We start from the raw sequence: 22,862 nt of genomic DNA, 5'->3' as shown, positions 1-22,862 counted from the left end.
AAATACATTTTCTAACTTGTTATAGATGATTACATTCTTGGCTATTAATTTCATGGAAAGAAATACTTACTACTGCGCACAGTCAATCAGTTGATATTCGTTTGACCTTTCGAAGCATGCCTTTACGCCTTCATCATCCCAGAGCTTTTTTGCATGTTCAAAAAATTCCTGAAATTTGGAAACACAACAAATAAAAGAACATTTCTCAATATTTTCAATCCCCAGTCTATATGTTGCTCCTTCCCCCCAACCTTCATGCTTTATACTTTTGCAGAATGATAGATTACACCTGTAAAGAAGAAAAGCAATAAACATTTATTAGCAAAATTGCAGGAAAATATACTGAATATATGGCTGCTGACAGTTTCCAGTACATGGTATGTAATGAAGACTGTGTTCAAAATTCATGCCAATCCATATATATAAAATTCACTGTAAGTACAAATGCTACCTAGAAGCATGTTCACTTAATTTTTAACTGAATTTATGCTTCTATCATGGAAAAGTTATAAAGGTGATGCAAAAAGTTGCTCAGCTTATGAACATTAGCTTCCCAGAGAAAGATCTGGTCTGTAACTTTAAAAACATTGTGTAATTTTTCCTGAAAAACACAACTTCAGTTGCTTGGTATTTTCTCATGCAATATAATAATGATTGCAAGACCTTCAGAGTTTTTGCTCAACACCACTTCCTCCAAGCAGCTGCCTGGCACAATGTGCTTTTTCTAGCAGCTATCCCAGGCAACCCAATCCACAACTATCTGCTGGCAAGCTTATTTCAGAATTATTTGAAAGGGGAATCAAAGCCATCCTTGGTGACAGTGAAGCCATAGCTCTGTTGTATAAAACGCGCACATATAGAGCCGTAGGTCTGACCCTGCCTGCCGGCTCCTCCAGCCCCTTCTTTAGAGCCTCACATGCTCCAGTTTGTTTTAAAGCTGGGAGTCCATTTCATTTTATATCATCACTGTTAAGCCAAACGGTAATTTTTTCCAGCTACAGCTTTCTAAAATCAAATGAAGAATGGTTAAACAAATTAATATTTCCTTTATTATATGACTGAGCCTTTCCTCTCTCAAACCAAACTGTTAAAGTAGTAGGTCAACTTAAACGCAGAAGTTGTTTGTAATCTCTTAACACCTCAACACTGCTGCTAAATCATCAGTCCTTTGGTCAGTCATAAATTTGCAAAACCTAACAAATTGCTTTTCCACAGTTCAGTTTGGCTCTGCGTAAAATGGGTGCAATACCACTACTCACTTCATGATCCTGTCAAAATGTTGTGCAAATATCTGACTTCTGAAACTTTCTGAAATTGTTTGCCTGTGTTCCCCCCCCCACCCCCCTGCTTTTTCAGGATGAAAAATTTCTCTCAAAAGACAAAGTTCGTAGTGAAAGTTCTTGGCAGCAGAGTGAGTTCACTTTTACTCTGTATGGGCTTCCCAACCTTGCATGCCACCCCTGTGAGGTGCCCCAAAAGGTGACATTCCGCTGCTCGGTGACTGCCTGTGACCTGCTGGTGATGTTTTCAGGGAGAGGAAAAACACAAGACAAGATTTTCAGAACAAACTAGTACTGAAAATTATTTAGTTAGGCTTTGAACATGGTGACAGGGGTCCTGAATAATCCCAGAAATGCTTTTTTCTTTCAACTATATTGTGCACAATGGAGAGAGAGAGAAGAACCCATTCTTTAAGAAGTTTTCAAAACTTTAGAGAAAAGGAGATGTTAAAGCAGGCCTGAAAAACCTTAGCAGAAAGTCTGGGAAGAAGAGAGGAAGCAACACTAGAGATTGGCAGATGCTTATACTGCCCTTGGAATTTATTTCTTCACCTCCATGAGGACATGTTTATTTTGTCTTTGTTATTTTAACGACTTGTGTAATGATTGCTTAAAACACTGCAGATCCACCGTTTGAAGTTATGCTACGGCTATTATAAACTCTCTGTTCCTACAGCAGAAGGAAAGCAAAAACAAGCTCAAGAAAGGACAAGACATCAAACTAAGTAAGTAGGAGAAAGTGGACACACATAACAGCGACCACAACTACAAGAAAAAGAAAGAAACGGAGAAGTCAAAGTGGTAAATACCAGAAAACATGGAACATTCCTCAAACTTGAAGCTTATGCTTGATCGATATTTAGGGCATCAACTGAATGCATCTCACTTGCTGGCATCTTTGTCCAAAGAAAGGCACTGCCATCTCAATGGAAGAGTGAGCTCAGGATAAGTGTCAGGGTCCAGAGGCAAAAGGACCCAGCTCTCCCACTCCCTTCAACAGGTGCATGTCCAGCAGTATAGGACCCCAGACCTCCCTCCCGCAGGTGCTTGCTGATGCAGGCACAGGGGCCAAGCACGCCATGCCCACCCTCCCCTCCTCCCCGTCAGCAGGCAGGAATTCCCACCTGCCCAGAAATCCATCTCTGAGGGGAACGTACATTTAAAAAATGGCCCCTTTCAGCCCCACACAGCCGACGGGAAGGGGACGGGAAGAGGAGAAGGATGTCAGCATGAAAGCATCCTTTCCTGTGTGTGTGTGGGGGATGGATTGAGAGACAGCTGCAGATGTAAATAAATAAGTAAATAAATAAAACTGCACAGCTACACAAGTTTCTAACTTCACTTCTGTTTTGAAATCCTCTATATAAGCTTTATTTACTCTTAAAAATTTCTTCTGCAAAAGAGGCAATCTTTTCAGCTCAGCTTCTGAGACCCTACAAATATGTTGTAAATACAGGGTTTCCATATTATATGCTTCAAATATTTCCACCTGACCATTACATCTCAAAGCAGTCTATTTAAAATGACTTCCAGACTTCTAGTCCAAAGCAAATCCTATAAAACAGAGCAAATATACTTACTTCATTAAAATGTACCGATCTACTGCAGAGGAGTACACTTGCCTGCAATTTGCCTCCCACACAGCTACCCAATCCTTCTTCCCCAGGTGACTAAAGCCTTCCAGAAAAATCCTTCTTCATTTTAAGACACCAAGTACCATGATCCAACTTTTCACACTTGGTTTTAACCCCTTTCTTGTCTGCTCCAAGTTCTTCAGTATTCTTTCTCCTCAACTGCTGAAGGCTCCCACTGCACACAGTCAAGCACGCAGGAGGATCCTGCTCACACACACCAAACGCGTCTGGATCCCAACCTACTCTCCATCGCAGGACAACATCCAGATAGCAGTCACCATGTTAGCTTCAACCTCTGCAACCAAGCCTGCTTTGCTTGACTGGCCTTCCAGCAACCACTCCCCAACCCCCAAGCCTCATTCCTATAGACCCCAACCCTCATCACCTCTTCCTCCCGCCACGGCCATGTCATGGCCACCTCGCTGGCAAGCAGGCACTGGTGAGCTAAGGAAGGTGCAGGCTTTGGGCTAAGCCCACCCTGCAGCACCTGCTCTCGGGGCAGCAGCATCCTTGGAGCGGTGGCCACGTTTGGCAACGCCTGTCGCGGGGAAGAGCCAGGTTGCCCAGAGAGGTGGTTGATGTCCCAGCCCAGGAAACATTCCAGGTCAGGTTAGACGGGGCTCTGAGCAACCTGGTCTAGTGGAAGATGTCCCTGCTCATTGCAGGGGCGTTGGACTAGATGACCTTTAAAGGTCCCTTCCAACCCAAACCATCCTACAATTCTAGTTCAAAGGACAGAGAACTCAGATTTTCTCCAGCTGATAAAGGAAGATAGGCTAAAACTTTTCAGTTAATGTTTCTGGGGGGCAGGAAACTACAAAACATTACCTTAGGTCAGTACAACACAACTAAGGTTTTAAGAGTAAGTTCTGACATTAGCAGCTTATGTTCTGAGATGGCCAAACTAAGGTTTTCTTAAGGGTCTGACTTCTGGAAAGTGGCTATTCAGTTCTTTAAAGTCAGGAGCTGGGTCCTTTAAGAGACCTGAACCGAGACAGGAGAAAACACGGACATGGAAAATCACTAGGGGCATCTGATGCACTTGGTTTGCAAGCACATGCAGCTGACCTCTATCGGATCAAAGTCACTGAAATCTACTAAAAATATTTAGTATACTGAAGAGAACGAGGAATAATGTACTATGCTTGAAAGCAGAAAAAACACCTTCATCATGACATGTCTGTGAACACCAAACAAAACAGAGCTGTTTCATCCAAACTATTCCTTAGGTACAGAGGCATACCAATATTTGCACCTATTAACATATAAAATAAAACCATTAATATATTTTTTGATGTAGTACTTTAATTAGAGCATTAGAGAAGTAAATGGTGATGCCTCAGGTCTCAGGAGTTACAGGTCTTGTGAATTACAGGTACTTTTTACTTTACACATATTAATTTACACCAGTTACCTAAGAATTTATAATGATCATTAGACCATACAAAACCAAAATTTTGATGCGATCAAAATGAAGATGTGACACACAACATCTCAAATATTTACTAACATAAAATTGTCTGGAAATTTTCCACTCTTCCTGAGACAATAAAAAAAAATAATAATCAGCCCCACATTCCTGAGATTCCTTTTCACTAGCAGGCAATTTTTGCTACACATAAATATTCACACATCATCTTAAAATCATGAAGTGGCATTAGGAGGTTACGATTCCTTTTCTTTTCCAGAACAAAATAAGTGAAGATGTACATAAAGATAGAAACACCCTGAGCTGATATTACTGATGGAAACAGTATCGTATTTTTACTACATTTTAAAAAGGTCTGGTAGAAATATTTTAACTCACCTGTTCCAAGGTAACATTTTGAGTTTGAAAAAAACATGAGGGAATATATTTCTATAAAGAACATTCCAAGAAAACAATACAGATAACAAATACAGATGCACTACAGCTAAGTCTCAAAGCACTGTTTTTCAGCTTTGTCCTACTATAAGTTACAGCATGTTCCTGAAATTTAATTTTCCTTATTTTGGAAATAAACTTATTTATTGGTAGGTTACCTTAGAAACTTCCTCTCCTTATAACTCTTACAAAAAATTTTCAAGTAGCTAAAAAATGGACTTGTTTCGCTTTTCAGCTGCCTAACCAGGGAATAAATATTAGTGATGATTAAACAGTGACATGTCTTCACAAACAAATCCATATGTATTTTGGAAACAAAACTTTTCATCTAATTGCTTTACAAACCACAAAAGTTCACGTTAGGTCAGGAACACAATTTTTATTCTGTTAAGATTCCTTTCTGTCTTCCTTCCAGATGGAGCATACATTTAATAGCTATCCTGATGTCACCTTTCAGTCTCCCAGAAACTGGGATGTGGAAGACTCCACTGTATTTTCTATTCCACATATTTCTTCTTTTAACACATTGTAAACCTGGAAACAGCTGCTTAGATCAATGTGAAATAAGACTGATCTCCCTCCAGCCAAAATTCATGCTCTTATTCTCCTAAGCTTCAGGACTGTAAGACAATTTCTCATCTACACCACAGATTAAACCTGTCTGATTAGCCTGACAACCATTTAAAGAAGTGGTAAATGTTACGCATTTTCATAGTTCTGCCACTTTGGATGTGAAATGGAAGTAATCACTTCTATTCTGAATTTCATTTACTACTTCCTCTTTCACGTACTTAACCAAACAAAAAGTAAATTACACAATGCATTAAAAATTCCCACCCTTACACCTCCCGAGCTCCCAACAACTGCAGCGTGAGACGATTCAGAGAATTCATACGGGAAGGGAAGTACGCGCCTCTCTCCCGAGCAGGGTTTACCTGCCTTCTACTTCCCAATGCACTGGGCAGGGGGTATATATAGGCAGTCCCAGTCTCCCATCCATTCAACTACGGAAAAGTTCTGTGGAATAAGAGAGTGACAACTGATGGCTAACACTGTGATACTACGAGGATGACACCCAGTGGAGTCCAATTAAGGCTGCATAGGTAAACTACCTTCGGGGTTTTCCAAGTGTGACACATTTGACTCCGCAATCCAAACAACATCCTTTTAAGCATCCTTTTCCGTGTACCACATCCAAGGTCAAAACCGAACCAGACCCATCAGCCTGCAGCCCGAGCCGCTGAGCGTGGCAGCAACAGCAAGCAGCAGGATGCTGCCTTGCTACGGGGGAGGATGGGCAGCGACGTGGGCTGGGAAACGTTGACTGGGAGGAAGGACTCTAACCTAGCGCTTTCTCTACTTCCCGCAGAGCTGTGAGGAAGCCCTCTTCCGTGCAGTGCCCAGGGGATGACCAGAGGGACAGCGTCCCCACAAAGAGAAGCTCAGCCGCGCTCCCCCATCACGATCCAGAAAGCTTCACGGCCGCTGGGTGTGCCGGGCAGGGGCTGCTGCCCTGCTGGCTGCAACCGATGCCACAAACCCCATTAGCGTGTCGGTATTCTCTTGGGTTTTGTAGCACAAGCCATTGTAAAGTAACAGAAGAATGGCGATTTTAAAAAGTTTGTATGTCAGCTAAGTAAAAGCTGGAATTTAACAGGATAAAGCAAAAGCTACTTTTGCGGCTCCAGGACTCTCTTGCGAGCCTCTGCAGTCTCTACTCGCTGCAAACAGTTCTCGGATACTCAGATTATGATTAGGGCAATTTAAACTTAAGAGTTCCACTCCTGCAACCATTAGGTTCTGTTCTTGATAATAATTTTCTCATTAATTCAAGACTTGTGCATTTGGAATCAGAGACAAACTTTCCCAATATTGCTGCTGTGACTGGGTTCTGCTTTAAATTTAACTTTCTCTACAGCATAACTGCTAAGAATGAAGGGAAAAAAAGCCAACAGAGAAAAATCTCTGTGTTTCTAAACATAATAACCAATATGATCATTAGACAGCTGCAAATCTGGTCATTGGAAGAAAAACACTTTTCCCTGTGGAGGCTACTGACACAACCCCAGTACATAGTCTACCATCATGCTTACCCTATATAAGCATCTTTGAATCTCCAAATAGGGTGGTACTGCTATACATAATAGTTTCTGAATCTTCCAAAGCCTTCAAATCGCCTATGCTTATCCTTGTGTAAGATATACACAGCAGCTCAACATAATATAATCCCACAGGTAAGGTTTTTAGTATGCAGCAAAGAATAAATCATCTGCTTTTTGTTTTAAGAGTGTATACTGATACTATAAATAACATATAATAAAAGTGTTACAAGAAACCCAGAACAGAGAGCAACAACTTGCCCCCATGCCTCCACTTATTACTGGTTTGCTTATGTGAAGTGTAGCAACTCATTTTTTATTAAAAATACTCTTCAGCCCCGAACATCTACTGAGTGCAACTATAAGCTGTAGGAACAAAAATTTTTAAATGGACTTAATGAAGAAATTATGGGGTAAAGTACCAGGTAAGAGACCCAAGAGAGAAGGAAGCCTGCTCAGTTACCTCTTCCACAAACAAGTACAGTCTCTTGATAATCAGCCTCTTGTTTATGAGACGAAAGTGTCCCCTATGGCTCAGCCAGCTCCACTTCTTTGTCCTTTATGAAATATTCTGCCTAATAAGGGAGCTGTTTTGCTGTAGGTATATGAAATGCAGCTGCTCAAACTCCTAATGCTGGCAACAAAGACAGGCAAACAGAGTTACAATTTAAAAACAAAAGCAGAATACATGACTTGAATTTTTCCAACAGCAGTGGCGTCAAAACCTTCATCAGCACCCAAGCAATAGCATGAGAAACACTGAAACCATGTAGGAGTGGTCAACTGGCACACAAGGACCGTGCTTCACAGTAGGGTTCAGAAATTTCTAAAGCACCAGCACTTACAGTAGATTAATTATACAGAAACCTTTAGGAAAAGTACAACCTCCACCCCCTGCAAGGTATTTTCTGTTGTAATTTGTGGGTGTGCAATAATCAATGCAATTACTTTGCTAGCTAGTGACTCATTCTGATAGGCAAAGCAGCAGTTTGGCCTCTAACCCTCCTCTGAAACCTAACTTTGGATCTATCCAGAAGAGTTACAGAATAACATATCCAGATCTACCTTCTCTCCATGTTCATTGAACTTGTTTTGACTTTTTTAGGCTGCAGGCAACAGCCTTGAAGCACTATCAGTCTGCACTAAGTGTAACCTCAGTTCATTACAACCAAACACGGGAGGATGGTAAATACTACCTTCACAGAACACACTTGTGTTGGGGCATCTTATGTTCCAAAAAAACCCAAAATTAGTTTATTAACTCCTAGGAGAATCTTACCCAACTTGGAAGTGTAAGGGAAGAAGCTGGGGAAACAAACAGCATTTATAAAGGTATAAAAGCACCATTTTCACATAGCTACCACACACCACTGCATCGAGGCAAAACATATGAATTGGGGAGCTCGTTGACAACGTTCAAAAATCAGAAGTGCAACCAGCACAGTACATTCTACATCCTTTTCTTGAACTGTTTTTGTGACTTGACTTTTAAACCCTTACTCCACGCTACATTTCCAAGAAGTGTGTACAGTTAAGGTATCAGCCTGATTGCCTTAGCAATTCTATTTCTGCCTGCTAGAAACATGTACCATCTACCATCTTACTTAACAGAAATCAACAAATTCACTTTTGTGGACCACAGAAATCATCTACAAAGCCTAAGAAATACATTAATACATTTTTCAAACTCATATCTGTCAAACACTAAAAAAAGGTCTGAAGGTTCTTTAGATCATACTAGCAAAAACAAAAATAAAAACATGATTTTGTGCTTCCACAATATTTTGGGGCCAGCACTGTGGATAAGATAGGCTTTGAAGATAAAAATGCATCATAAGTCAAAGAGCAGTTCCGTGCTTTTTCTTCACTACTTACTAAATAGTGGCTTTTTTTTTCTGAGCTAGACAATGAAAAACAAAAACCTCTGACTCAATCTTCTAGTTTCCATTTTAATTGTGTATTTCAACTTTCAGTCTGCGATCACAAATCCTTGAACGCTGCTGCCTACCTGCTATTTTGAGGGAGCCATCAAGCTCTCTACTAAAGAAAGTAGGAGAAATAATTTAAGCAAATTACTTAGTGTACGTAGTGCCTAAAAAATGCGTTGTGCCGAGGACGCAAAGCTCATGCACATTCTTTTCCTTGAAGGTATTTTGGTTTTGTCTATGTTAGGACTTCTCCCTGAATGCAGATAAAGATCTCCATTTAGAAAAAACACCTCTCAAATTATTTGTGAAAGTAATTACAGGTGTGTTACACAATCCTGCAACATCGCTGCCCTCTGCATTTCTGCAGTACTCGTGACAATAAGGTGGTAAGTATTGTTATAATTCCCTCAAGGAGAAATTTTTGTGGACAAGATGATGACAAACCATGAGACAAATCTGCAAGTGCTGAACAACATACAAAACTTCATGGTACTGACCAAATAGAAGAATCAGAAATATGTCATGACTTTCCAAAATTTGGTAGCAGGTGGTTTATCCGTGTGATAGAGATGCTGATTATACAGTTGCCTTTGTAGAGCACTGAGTTTTCAAACTAGAAAAATTACTGGAAAACACATAATCTGGGTGTCATCTGTACTGGGAAATGTTTGCTTGCTGTTTGTTTGCTTATTAAAAATCAATAACAGCACTGCAAAAGTGTACAGATTCTGTATGTCAGAATTTGAATCTTTACGTAATTATGCAAGACTAGACAGAGTGGAGTCCATTTAGAGTAGAGCGCAGCAAATCAACCCACAGAAATTTTGTTACTGCTTCTGCAGTCATTTAACTCCTGGGCCTCTATATAACGAACTGCAATGAACATCGTACTTCATTTTCTTGTAAGTCAATATAACACCCAGTCAGTAAATGTGCACAAACCACTCTGCAATCCCGGATGAAGGGACTGTTATGGAAGTGAGAAGTACTGCTGTAAGACATGTATTATACGTTGGTAAACTTCAGGCATTTCATGGCAGGAAATATTATCAAGATTTTTTTTTTTCCAAAACACAAGCCTGTAATAATAACTTACATGCTGTAACATGGCAGAGTTGGAAGTTGGATCTGAATCCCCTACGGTTTTAAGTCTTGAGTAGCACTGTATCAGATCACCTTTTTTATTAGCTGCATAGTAAGGCAGTTGTCTTTTCCATGCCACAATACATTTTGGCACAAATCAGTACAAAAAAATTTGAGATCCTCCGGTGGGTTATTATTTCACTGAGCAGTGCAAATCACGCAGTCAATTCTTGCCTGCTGATTTGAAGACAGAAAGCTAAATGTGCACTTTGTCACCTCTTGACAATGAGAGCTTGACCCCCTATGCACGTTGCACCTGCAGTGCTCTCAGCCCACCTTACAAGCCTGCCTGGGTTTTCATTACTCTGACGGCGGGGGATACCCCCAGCCAAATGAGGCCAGTGGAGCAAAAAGCCAAGGGACATGGCTCTCCCCTGTCCCCGCACAGCGCTGCTGCCCCAGCCCATTGGGAACCCCTGCTGCTTCTGTAAATACGGTCTCATTATGAAGACGAGCTTGAAAAAACACAAGCCTGCAGCTTGTAATTCTTCAGTACGAAAGGTTTCTACTACTCCTGGCTTCAACTGTTTTTCTTCAACCAGTTTTGAAGGTCATACATCAAGGAACTATTTCATGCTTTAGTACGGACTTTATTATTTGTAAGCGATTTCCTACCAGACAAGTGGTTTGCAAGAACCGAGAACTCTTATTTCCTTTTATAGATTTGAGTCGGAAATAAATGCTGGCAACATCATGTGACTAACCAGCAGCATCCACAACTTAAGCAACTCTCATAATTAAATTGGAAAGTAATGGAAAAGTCAGCCCACTGCTGCCAGATCTATTTAGGCCCCTACTCCTCTGCACAAGCTTTATCTGAATTCTTCAACTCTCTCTCTCTCCTTTGACACTTTTGCCTGTCGTCATCCATGTGCAAAAACCAGACTAGCTTCAACACAGTAACTTATTCATTCTGAAATGTATATAATAATAGGAAAAGGAAATACAAGTCTTTATTATACCTCTCTGACTAAACTAAATTGAGTTTCAGCAAACAAATATTTGGAAATTAACAACCACAAATGTAGATATAAGTATTTGAATAAGGATTCCAAAAGAAAAACTTTTTGTCTTTTCTATCTGACATCTGTTGCCTTTAACAGCTGTTCTGGTAAAAGACTGGATACAACTGCGGCAACTAATAATTTTGACTATCTGAAAGTAATATACTTTAAAGCAAGCCCATCGTTTGAAGGCATGTGCTCACAACTGTTATAGATGCAGTACTACTGTATCTTATTATTCAGTAAGACTAAGGTGTCTTAATAAAGTTCTGAGAAGTAACGCAGATTCTTAAGTAAATCTTGGCCATGTTTTATATAATTTTAAACATTCTCCTAGTGCCAGACCCCACAAATCTATCGCTGATGAGCCCCAGAAATCAACCTTTTCAGACTAACTCAGAAGAGATTTAGCTAGTGACTTCAGAAAAGTAAGATATTAATTCTTAGCATTTAGTTCTTAATTTCCATTCTGCAAAGCACATAACTTTGAAGAACTGAGATAACAACACCCTATGATGTATAATATGGAAAGAATGTTTATACAGTACCAAATGAATGCTGAGGAATCAGAACCTAAGTATTTTTCATTACCCCATAAATACTCTTGCAACTAAGAAACTGCCTAGAAATCAACAGAAATCTGTATCTGTAGGAATAGAAATTTGTAACTTTATGAATATAGGTGACCAGAGACAATGAAAAACTTGTGGATTGAAAATTCTGCTGGAATTTCAGAGCTGGAAGTTGTTAAGGGGGTCCAGGTTACTGGGATGCAGACATTTCCAGGGTACCTGAAAAACTACTTTATATAGCCTAAGCTAGCTTCTTCCCTTTCTTCTCAGTGTTTTATTTACTATTTTCTGCAGGATTATTTCTCACTTCAAATGTAATCTAACATGAAAGCTGCAGATCAATATTGTAAACAGATGATTAGTGTCTTGTGACTGCCAAAGAACTGTTAATGAATCTCAATACATGATGTTGAATCAGGGACATGAGAGAAAACAATTGAATTGAGTGAAATAAAACCAGGTAATTCCCTCTGTTTAAAAGGCAAATATTGCCAGAGCTCCTTAAACAGAAAGAAATTATTCATGCTCATCTCAGAAATGGTAGGAAATACATTTCTTTGGGTTAATCAAAATCCAACTGCCACCAACTGAAGTATTGCCTACTGAAGTAAAACACAGAACTAGTGAGTTTGAAGTCATTGATATTGGACTCCCCCCCCCCCCCCCACCTGCAGCAACTGAAGTGAGACCACCATGCAAGTCTCCAAGGTCCCCCCCCGCACCTTCTCTCCCAGCTTCCATCAGATACTACTCATGCCATAGAGCTTGTCCAAGCCACCACAGGCCACCAGTAACCTCCGTGCAAGATGGCTGCTTGTACATCAACAAAAACTAGCTACTGGATGTTATACCTGGCAGAAGAAAAATGTGAACTAACTTAATTCAGTTGGATCTGGAGAAAACAACCTCAGATAGATACATTCAAATTGTGAGCAAGGGCTTGAAACAATGCAAAGACAATTCAGAAAAGGACTTTTGTTGCCTTCTGTTACAAAAACCAACCAACTGACTCTAAAATGAAACAGAGAAATAACTTCTTCCAGCAGCAATCACTTGAAATTTCTAAGGAAACTCCATTCCACAGCCAGTTTTTTCAGAGCTCTTGCTTCCTGTGAATGACAGAGAGAAGATATGGCTGGGCTACGAATGTGTACAGGCTAGTCCCGACTCTTTAGGTATCTCCTCGAAGGATACTAGGAGCAGGTGCATTGCCGAGTACAACCTTTAAGCAACCATAAACTTTTGAGAACTGAAGGTCATAAAATCACCAGTAGTTACTTTTAATTAAACAAACAAATACATCCCAAACTTCTCTTCCTCTTCTATGTGCCCACTGATCCATTGTTTATTGATCCATAGCTTTGAGGGAAAGAGCCTTCTTCATTGTTTCCATCAAAGACTTTTTCTGTGGTTAAACCAGAAAAAGTATGTAAATACCAGAAGTTGAATTCTTTATCAGTTGTAGCAAGGCCAAACCTTGTAACACTGTGAAATGGTTCAATGTATCTGAGGAATATCTGCATTTAAAGCAAACAATAAATCTTTAAGTATAAAAAGGAAAAGCTGTTTTACTTCCAGAAAAAGAAGAAAAAGGTATTGCCTTGGAGAACTTAAGACTCCAACCAGTTCTTTGATCAGTCACGCCGAGTGTACGACACCTTTGGTTAAACATAAATGCTTTCCTCATACACACTTGTTTCCATTTTCAAGCTGTTGCTTTCTTACCTACTTTTTATAGATCGAGTTTTATTTTTAATGCAATATAATTTAATTAAACAAACATTTGACATACATTTTTAAGCTATTTATACAGATAACCTCATGACAGATTCAGTTTGTAAGATGCAGAAATTCACTTAAATCCTATGCTTTCAGGATTTGCTTTCTACAGGATCACACTTTGTATTTATGCTGCACTTAAAACAGGAACTAAATAACAAAGCCTTTTGCCTATTATCCTTTTGTTAGAGTGCTATTTTTTCACACAGGTTTCTTTACAAGAAACCATAATAAAATGTGGATAAAGAGCAAGAGTGAACTTCACATGAGAATAATGATCCACATCACTTTGTGACTTTTCTATTCAAAACTAAAGGACACCCACATACCCTACATAAACTGATTTCTGCCATTCAGAAATCATTATAAAAATATGTCAATTCTCTAACGCACTCACTGACTTTTTAGAAACCATCTTGAAATCTGATAAAGAATAGCCAAGTATTTTAACTAATTGGATCTTCAATGCACTGTATTTGTACAACTTCTAGTTTCTTAATGTTTACCCAGGCAGCCTAGTATTTAGCTCTGTCCTTCAGCGATGGATGGTTTCCCACACAAAATGGCTCTGCACTGAGCAGATGTAGGCTGCATACCTGCAGCAAATTTCAGCAAGATTAGAGGACATTTTGCTTTTGCATCATTTGCATTTTGCATTTGCAAGCGCCCGCTGCAATGGGACCCTGACATTAATTCGAACCTTCTGATTCTTTTATTATTTAGTACATAAACTGTAACTCTTACGCAGGGCTCCAATAACCATCAGCAACTTCAGACATAACTGATGAGGCAAGGCTTTTCAAGCACTGACTTAGTTTCGGGATAGGCTGGGTCCTAAATGCTACTGCTGTGTCAAAGCTAATATAGCTACCAGAAGGAAGCTGGGGGACCTGCCCGATTCCTCCCCAGTTTCTTCTCAAGGAAAGACAGCTACTGCCACTTATTTTCAGGACAGTTCTGCACTCTGTCGAGCCCCGCAGACCAACATATTGAAAACAGGCACTGGCCAAGTACCATTATTTGCTCTTGGTGAGCAGGATGGCAGAACTGTCCTCTCAACACAGCCGGAGCAGATTGCCGGTCTTCCCTGAATAATTATTAAATGCTTGGTGAAAATGCTGGCTTCTTCGAACAGCATTTTAGCACAAGAACAGTCTTAAACTTCCGTTGATGGTGATTGCCGTGGGCATCTATCAATACCTTATTTCTACCTTTGTAGTAGAAACAAGAGGGCAATCATGCTGCCCCCGTTGATCGACAATAGCTACAGAATCCAACACACATAAAGATAAAATGTAGGTGTGCAAGGAAACCTTAAAATAGCATAAATATAGTTGCCTATTGTCAGTAATTGATCTATGATCATATCTGTTTATTATACACTTGTAAATTACAAGTCAACACTGATAGTCCCTTAATGCACAATTACTGTCTGGTTCATAACTAAATATACTTCTAATGGTATGAGCTGGTAAACTAAAAGATACGTATTAACAAGAGAATACTGAAAAGCAGTTTTCCCTTTAGAAGCAAGCGACAAGATAAACAAACATATCTGCTCCTACTGAAGTAAACTGGCTAGCAGGATTCAAGAGGCACCTCATTTTTTTGGTAAAGCAACAGGCAGCCAGAATATATATTTTTTTATTTGCCATGTTTCAAACATGTACATTTTAAAGGCTCTTTCTAAAATAGATGCCAAAGATCAGACAGCTAACTGAACCGACTTAATACAGTTCATCAAAAATGTTAAGTGGCTCCTGTCAACTTATTTCAGGTAAGTTGAGTGAACTAAACATTTCCAAAAGGAAAATTGCCTTAAGTTCCTAAAGACTGTAGACTACAGAATTGCAACAGAAAAATTTCATCCTTTTTACTGAGAAAAAGGACTACAAAGGTGTGATGGAACAGCATTAAATAAATGTAATCTTTGATATAAAATAGATATCTTTGTTAGGTAACAGCCAGAAAAATAAAGAGTTTTTATGTATTTTTATAGCAAAGCTGTAAACAGTTTCTTTTTCTTGGAGGCAAAGATGAGTTGTATATCACTAATTCTTGCTAGAATAATTACATCTGATTGGTGTGTGAGAAATTCACACCTGTGAACTAGCAGCAGTGTAAGAGCAAAAACCTAGTGTGAATGCAAATACTTGATAGGAGTGAGCTTCTGATAGCTTAATTGCATCATTCAAACAGGATTACGATGGTGGAAAAACTCCTTTGGTCACAATACATAGCTACGCTACCTTGATCCATCAACACAGATACACTGGCAAGTACATATGAATTTAACTTAAGAGATCTAAATGGAGACAATCCCTTAAGAAATTAGATTGGTACCAGATTTTCAGATATTATGCTCCCCGTGACTAGAACAAAATGGTTGTTAAACTTCTTGGTGAAATGGTGATTATCTATCAAGCTCCCTCATCAATCCTACATCTTGCAATTTTTATTTTATATTTATACATTGTTTTTATATATGCATATATAAAAACAATTGGTCCTTGTTAAATTTTAGTCCTCAAAATATATCTCTCTGCAAACACAATCCACAGTTACCGATTTTTAAATGTTACTGAACTTCATGTGTTTGATCACCAACTTAAATCAAGAAATTCCAATGGAAACTTTAAGAACAATTAAAACATCATTCTGTATATATAAAATTACTCTCCTCTAGTGCAGCATAAATCTGGTACATTCTAAAATGCAGAGTCAAACCTTTGGCTTGGAAATTTTCTCTTTGCAGATTTATAGCCACATTAGCAACTCCCAAAGGTAATTTAGTGCTATATCACACTGTATTCCCATGTAGCGACTGTAACGATATCTGCTCATAATATTCTTAGCAAAATGAAAGATAAAATTTCCAGGAACTAAGTTAGAAAACCTACAGATTATCTAACGTACCTCACAGAAAACAGCTGCTGTAGGACTGTATCATTAGATTACATGTCATGAAACATACAAGGATTCACATCCATCTTCGAGTCCTCTTGTTAAAACATTAAGTAAACAGATAAAACAAAGCATTGAAATCTGAAAATATTTCCCTCATCTTTCTTACTTTGCTACTCACCAGACCTTAATAAAAAAACAAACAGAAATAAAACATATTTTTAAAATGAGCACATGTATGATTAAGACACCTATTTGCGTATCAACATCCAATCTGCTCTTCCACAGCCAGAGTATTTAGCATCAGCACCAACATCCTAAAAGTCTTAGGAGAAAAGTATGCACTTTATTTGTGGATGCACTGACTTTCCCCTAATGGCTTGTAAAACAAACCGGGCACCTCTCGTCTGACCCGGGGCTCCCACGCCGTCCTGCCAAACTGTTGGGATGTCGAAGCCAGAGATGACAGAAAGGTCTCCCCTGGCTTTCCCTGGAGGCACGTGCCCACCCCATGGGGTGAGTGCCCACATGGAGCAGCTCCCCTAAAATGGTTGCCCCCCCCCAACCCCGTCCAAGGGCCAGTGCCCCAGGAAGGACAGTGGTTCACACAGACACCCTGGCCATCTGCCCCCGTCTTGGGGTGGGAGCCCAGCTGGGGCCAGCGTGGGAAAGAGAAGGGAGATGGGGACACCACAGGGACGGGGTGCCCAAGCTTGGTCTGGGCACGGACAGTGCCCAAGCAAAACACAACTTGATGCATATGAACAGACTACATTTTACTTGATTTAGAGTCGAAGCCTTTAATAGAGATAAACCAAATACGGCGCTAAATAATGGGACAACTGTTCCCATTCTCTTTGGCTTTACAAAACAACTTGGACCTCTTAGGATGTATGAAAAAAAAGAAGTCTATTTTTAGTAAGTTATTTAAGTAATAAATTCTACACTGATATCCCATGGAAAACAACTGTTTTCCATAGCTTTTACTATGTACAAACAGTAAGAAAAAGCCATGTGCACTTCCAAAATGACTCGTGGGCACAGGTCATAGAGTACTTCAGTTGCAACTGAAGCATGTCATAGCTCTATACTAAATCATAACCCTGACTTTTTGGATGGTTAAAATTTATCTGGGATTATACATCTTGCTTAAATCACTCAGAGAGCCAGGGCAAGCATATAATGGACTCCCAGTGAAACTTTGCTGGCATGTAACTTAATTCTTTGCTGAAAGAGATAGAGTATGCTTTTGCCTTTTCTTCCAAGAGTTTTATTTTCTCTGTCTTTGAGGCTTTTTTTTTATCAATTATTTTAAAAAATAAGCAGTCTTAGTGTTACCTGGATCACTGCAGAAATCATAAAAAGAGGGAAATCCAGTGTATTGCTATCAAATTTATTAACTATTCTATCAGTTAGCTGAAAATTATTAAATATTCTATTACGGGAATCGGCTCCAGTGTTCCATCTTACTTTTTCATTTTCTGAAGAGTTTGGACTATACACTGTATGAATTTGCCATACCATTGTTAGGATTTTTTTAGAAATTTTTTTTCATAACACCACATCTATTTCAGTATTTAACATAATTTGCTTATTACAGTCTGTTATTTATGTTGCCAGAAGTATAGTACACTACGGCAAATACCTGTTCATGGAGGTGATTTGGACTGAACAACTGGATAACTCTTTGGACAGAAATTATACAAGTCCCTGTTAGTGTATTCAACATGAGTAGGTTAAGTATACTGCTGGATTTTTTGTTATTTATTGCAACTCAAGAACAGTACAAATATGAACTAACAATATTTCTGCCATGTCCCTTGTCACTGCCAAACTAACTCCTGAACCCTGCTTGCAAAATGCGTATGTTTCTAAAACCAACTGCCCAAAACCAATACAAAAATCCTCCCCAAACCCACCCAACCAAAACAAAAAAGCTTTGGCTTTTCAATATGGAGAGACTTTCACACTGACATGATGTCCCACCACAGCTATGCTGTCTCCAGATGAGTACAAGAGGATCCTCAAGCAGATGCAAGGATATTTGGAAGACAGAGATACATGTCAAGGAATAGAAAAATTAGTAACATACTTGAGAGGCCAAAAGAAATAAGAAAAATTAATTCTGAATAAAAAACCCTAAAAATATCCTTAGAATATCACCAAACCAGAGTTACTTCATTGAATTGAATTACTAGGCCTCAATATTTGATTTTATCCCAAGATGACTAACATACAAATTCTAAAAAGCAATTATAGCCATATAAATTATGAAAAAATATAGAATACACAGTGAATGTGAGTTTGCTTGCAAATTTCCACGCAATAACCCTAACAAACTACCTAAGCGAGTTTCAAATGTAGCAGTAATGGGTTTTGGAGATGATTTGGGAAAACAAGTTCTGCTTATGAAATATTTTTAATATTAAACTTAATATATTTGAGCCAGATTCCCAAAACCACAGAAACTATGGGCAACAGGCTAATGACAGAGAATCAGAACACTTTGACTGCAGAGTACTAGGACAAAAATAAATAGCTACTGCCAAGGACAAATCAGTTTTTCTGACCATAACATCCCAGGGAGTGGAAGACTGCTTAACTGGGGATTCTGCCTGACAAAAGGGGTAGAAGCTGTAAAGAGAAGCTTCTCCCTGGCTACTTGAGGAAAAGGGTAGCATGCATGACAATGAGAAACAGCAAGTGAGGCAGGCACCGTGGGGGAAAGGTTCCTTTTTTTCTGGAGGAGAAGCCACGAACGAGGAGAGCAGAAGGAGAAGCAAGAACCTTACAAGCATCTGACTTTGGCTCAGCAAATCCTCCAGAAGAGAAAAGAACCTGAGATGGGAATGTGCTCACTACAATGACTGGTTTTGTCCAGGTCTGTTTTTCTTTTTTTTTACTTTTTTCCTTTTTTTAGTTAAAGTACAGGTTTTGGGGCAAAATCTTCTTAGATCTATATGTGTCCTCTTTGAGAAATTGCCTGGAGAACATGACTGTACTCCAATTTATATCAGATGCAACATTCCCCCCCCTTTAGACAAGGAGAAATTTTTGAAACACTCTTCAGGAATGCGTTTAGGTTTAGATTCCACAATTAAGCAGTACTGGAGTTTTAAATCAGTGGCATATTACAACCTCCAGAACATTTCATTTCTCTCATATCACTAAAGGTCTTATGATATGGGTGAGATGTAGCCTACGAGTAGTTATTTAACAGATCTTTTGTACCAGCTAGCAAGCAGGTTCCTACTGGGCTCATCTCAGGAGTAGGGATGCCGATACAATCTGCCTGATGCCCAAGGGCAGATGGACCGGGGAGAGACAAGGAACTGACCAACATGTTCTCCGTGCAGAGAGCACAAGTAAATCCATAATAGCCCAATCAGTGGTGCTACCGTAGGGTGTGGAGAGCCAGGCAGGCTTTGCCACAGGGCCGCAGCCCTGGGCAAGAAGTCCTGCAGCTCTGCGTGGGAAGGCTGCGATACACAATGGTAGCGGGGATTCAGGTGCAGATGTGGGAATATTCTTGAGCAAAAGACTCTGACCTTCCAGTCAAGCTGTAGAAAATCACTGGAGGTCTTCTCAGGTGGGGAACTCCCTTCTCCTTAACATGCTAGCTCTCAAGCAAGACACAGTTTTCAACATGATTTTACTTGATTTACTGTTAAAAAGCAGCTTCCTCTAAGATGAGATACAGTTGGGAATTTTGGTTTTTGTTTTTTTTTTTTTTTTTTTAAATTGCTTATCTATTCCACTATACAGCTGGGAGGAGAGGGAGAAGGGGGAGAGAGTCTCGAGAGAAATAAAGCATTCCAAATAATCTGAATAGAAGAAAAAAAAAATATTCCTAACAGCATTCTTAAGAGGAACTTTTAAAACTTGAAGAAAAAAAGGTCAGCTTTAATAATTAATTTATTCACTTGATAAGAATTTACAACCATCACAGCTGACCCTCTAGCAATTATAAAAATGCCCTGCCTGATGCTGCCTTGTGACTTCTACAGTATTTTGCAACAAAGTATTACATAAAAGAGTGATTTTAAATTATTTTTTCTGGCATTCAAAAATCTTTCTTAATTCAATTTCTGAAATCTTTAAGATTTCTTTCTTTCTTAATCTTTAAGGTCTTAAGACCTCTCAATCAACAAAAAGCTTTAATGTGGAAAGTATTTCACTTGAGCCATCAGTGTATGCAACTCAAAATCTGTAGCAGACAGTTTAAAGAGCACTGTGACAAATAATCAAGTAAGAAAACCTGGTATAAAATTCGGCTTATAAATAGGCTGAAATGACTGTAAGACAATGAAAGCCCAATATCAAAGCCCAAGGCAATGCATTTTGATGTACATTTCACAAAGTAATAAAGAACAAATAATTTAAGGAACATGTTCTGATTATCTATTTAAATGGGGAGGAACAAATGTGCAAGTTTGGTTATAATAGTTTCTCTTCAGATTTTAACAATCAAAGTATCAAGAAGAACAGAAGGGAACAGCAAGAGGCAAGCGAAAACTTCTCAGAATACGCTAGGGTGAACGCAGTCACTGAAAACCTGTTTTCCTCTTCCTTCGCAATTTTATGAACATCCAATTAACCTGGTAGAGGATGGCACAACTGTTTCCTTGCTGATAAGGAAAGGAGCAGATTTGCAATAGCTAAAGTAGAGAGAATAAAATGAAAAAATTAAGCATTGCATGATTTCCAACATTCATCATGGAACTGAATCTGCTGCTCTGTGAATCAGCCTCAGCACTTAACCTAAGCATCACCCTTACAGTAACTAAGGTACAAGAGCTCATAGGTGCCATTGGTCCTATGGAATTAGCATGGCTGATAACATGAAGTGTTGGATCTTAGAGATTTAGCATGAGCGTTACCTGGTTTTGTTGTTTGTCTATGGACGAAAGGCAGAAAAAAGTGCTGTTAATGAAAGCACTCTAGTTGAGAGGGAGTGAAAGGTCTACATGCATTTCTGCTTTTCACTCTCATCAGTGCTCTCTGTAAAAAAACCCACAAATCCAAACATTGGGTACCCATAGTGTTCTGTTCTCCCTGCGCTGTGGGTTTCTAGAGTAAGCTTAACTTCACCTTAGCTCGCATATTATAATGTGTCTCCATTTTACTGATTGGGCTTTAAGGTATGTTCAGACTTTGTCTAAAAGGACACTCCCTACTGTAATTTCCAATTTCACTGAAACAATTTAGGGTAATCCTTCTTTCCAATTAATCAATAAAGCAAGAAAACAAATAAAAATCTATTGACAACCCGTTGCACAGATTTCTATTATATAGAATATATAGCTATTAAAGTCTAGCAATACACTTGAATGGCTATTATCAGGATTCACGCATTTTTTCAGCTGAAGGTTAACATTTCTCTTCTTAACCAATGCATACTGTATGTCTTCAAAAATAAGGCAAGATAAGAATGCATTGCAAAAGAAAAAAAAAGACCTAGCTGATAGGCAGCATGTAACTTTTGGTGAGAGTTGCTTAAAGTTTTCCTTCATTGGTTTTGGAATAGTTTTGTATTTGCTTTCCAACTTGTATCATCATTAGGCAAAGTAGAAAATTATCCTTGATTTTTTAGCACTAAAAATAACAAAGAATGACTTTACACAATAGTCTGTGTTGCTAATGCTAAAAGCCAAAACACACTATGTTTTGTTGCTACTGCCAAATTTAATTCCATGTTTAAAATACTAATTAAAAAATATCCCATAATTATTTACCATCAAATTATTTTCCTCCTTTTCACCTGCCACTTCAAATGTCAGCACTTTAATACAAAATAAATCAAAGTTCAGCTGCAGCTAAACCCCACATTTTTCTCAATTTAGCAACACCACTGCATGAGAAGAATGTAAGCGGTATCTTGATTTCTATATACATGCTTGCATAAAGACAAGGCAAAGATTTTGTAAAACTTTCACAGAATACTCAACCCAGGACTTATTTCTGCAATTCCTAATCATCCCAAATGAACCACACACATAACTGGCAAAATGCATTCAGTGGAATGTACACATGCTTACACAAGTAGATTATTATGAATGCTATCAGTAAGAATGATAATTTGCAAATGATTAAACTGCAGAGATAAACAGAAGCTTGATTTTCAAAACTTGATTCTGGCTTTGCCCAAAGGGATTGATGAAGAGTTGGGACAAATGTCAAATAAAGACATGAATCCCTATTTTAGGAATCTATTTATTTCAACAAAATTCGTAAGAGATACTCCATTTATAAGAATTAACATTTCTACGGTCAAGGAATTTTAAAACTATTCTTTACATGGAACATAACCTCTTTATTTTTATTCAGTTTCTCATACAAGACTTACGTGAGACCTTATTTATGCAGTAGTTTTCCTTACGGCTATGTTTTTCTTAAGATTCAGAAACAGGAATGCTCTTATATTTTTTCATATTATCCTATCCTAGCATACCCTATATCCAACACTCGTATCCTCATCCTGAGAAATATATGATAATTGTTCTACACCACTGCATAGATTTCTTTTGCTATTTTAATTCTTTAATGTAAGAACCAAGTCCAGGAAAAGTCATTTTTACCCCTGCCCTTTACAAGATGTTATGACACTCAATACTGTAATACTTGTGACTATGGAATCACATATAGAAGCATGCAG

The 22,862-nt window shown here is 38.7% G+C and overlaps 1 protein-coding gene across 6 annotated transcripts in view; it reads right to left on the bottom strand.

Annotated features, from left to right (window-relative positions):
- Positions 1–22,862, bottom strand: part of GNAL (G protein subunit alpha L) — a 193,658-nt gene that overhangs the window by 56,045 nt on the left and 114,751 nt on the right. For 5 of the 6 annotated variants that reach the window (XM_049830328.1, XM_049830327.1, XM_049830330.1 and 2 more), the window contains one exon: positions 71–168. In XM_049830328.1, coding sequence (XP_049686285.1) covers positions 71–168 — 98 coding nt within the window. Of the gene's footprint in view, positions 1–70; positions 169–5,890; positions 6,524–22,862 lie in introns of those variants that run through there. The other variant, XM_049830334.1, reaches the window with a different exon arrangement.

The sequence above is a fragment of the Accipiter gentilis genome, chromosome 27 (genome assembly GCF_929443795.1).
Source record: "Accipiter gentilis chromosome 27, bAccGen1.1, whole genome shotgun sequence".
NCBI classification, from domain to species: Eukaryota; Metazoa; Chordata; class Aves; order Accipitriformes; family Accipitridae; genus Astur; species Astur gentilis.
The sequence above is the reverse complement of the archived record's forward strand: the minus strand, read 5'-3'. Positions and strand labels throughout refer to the sequence as shown.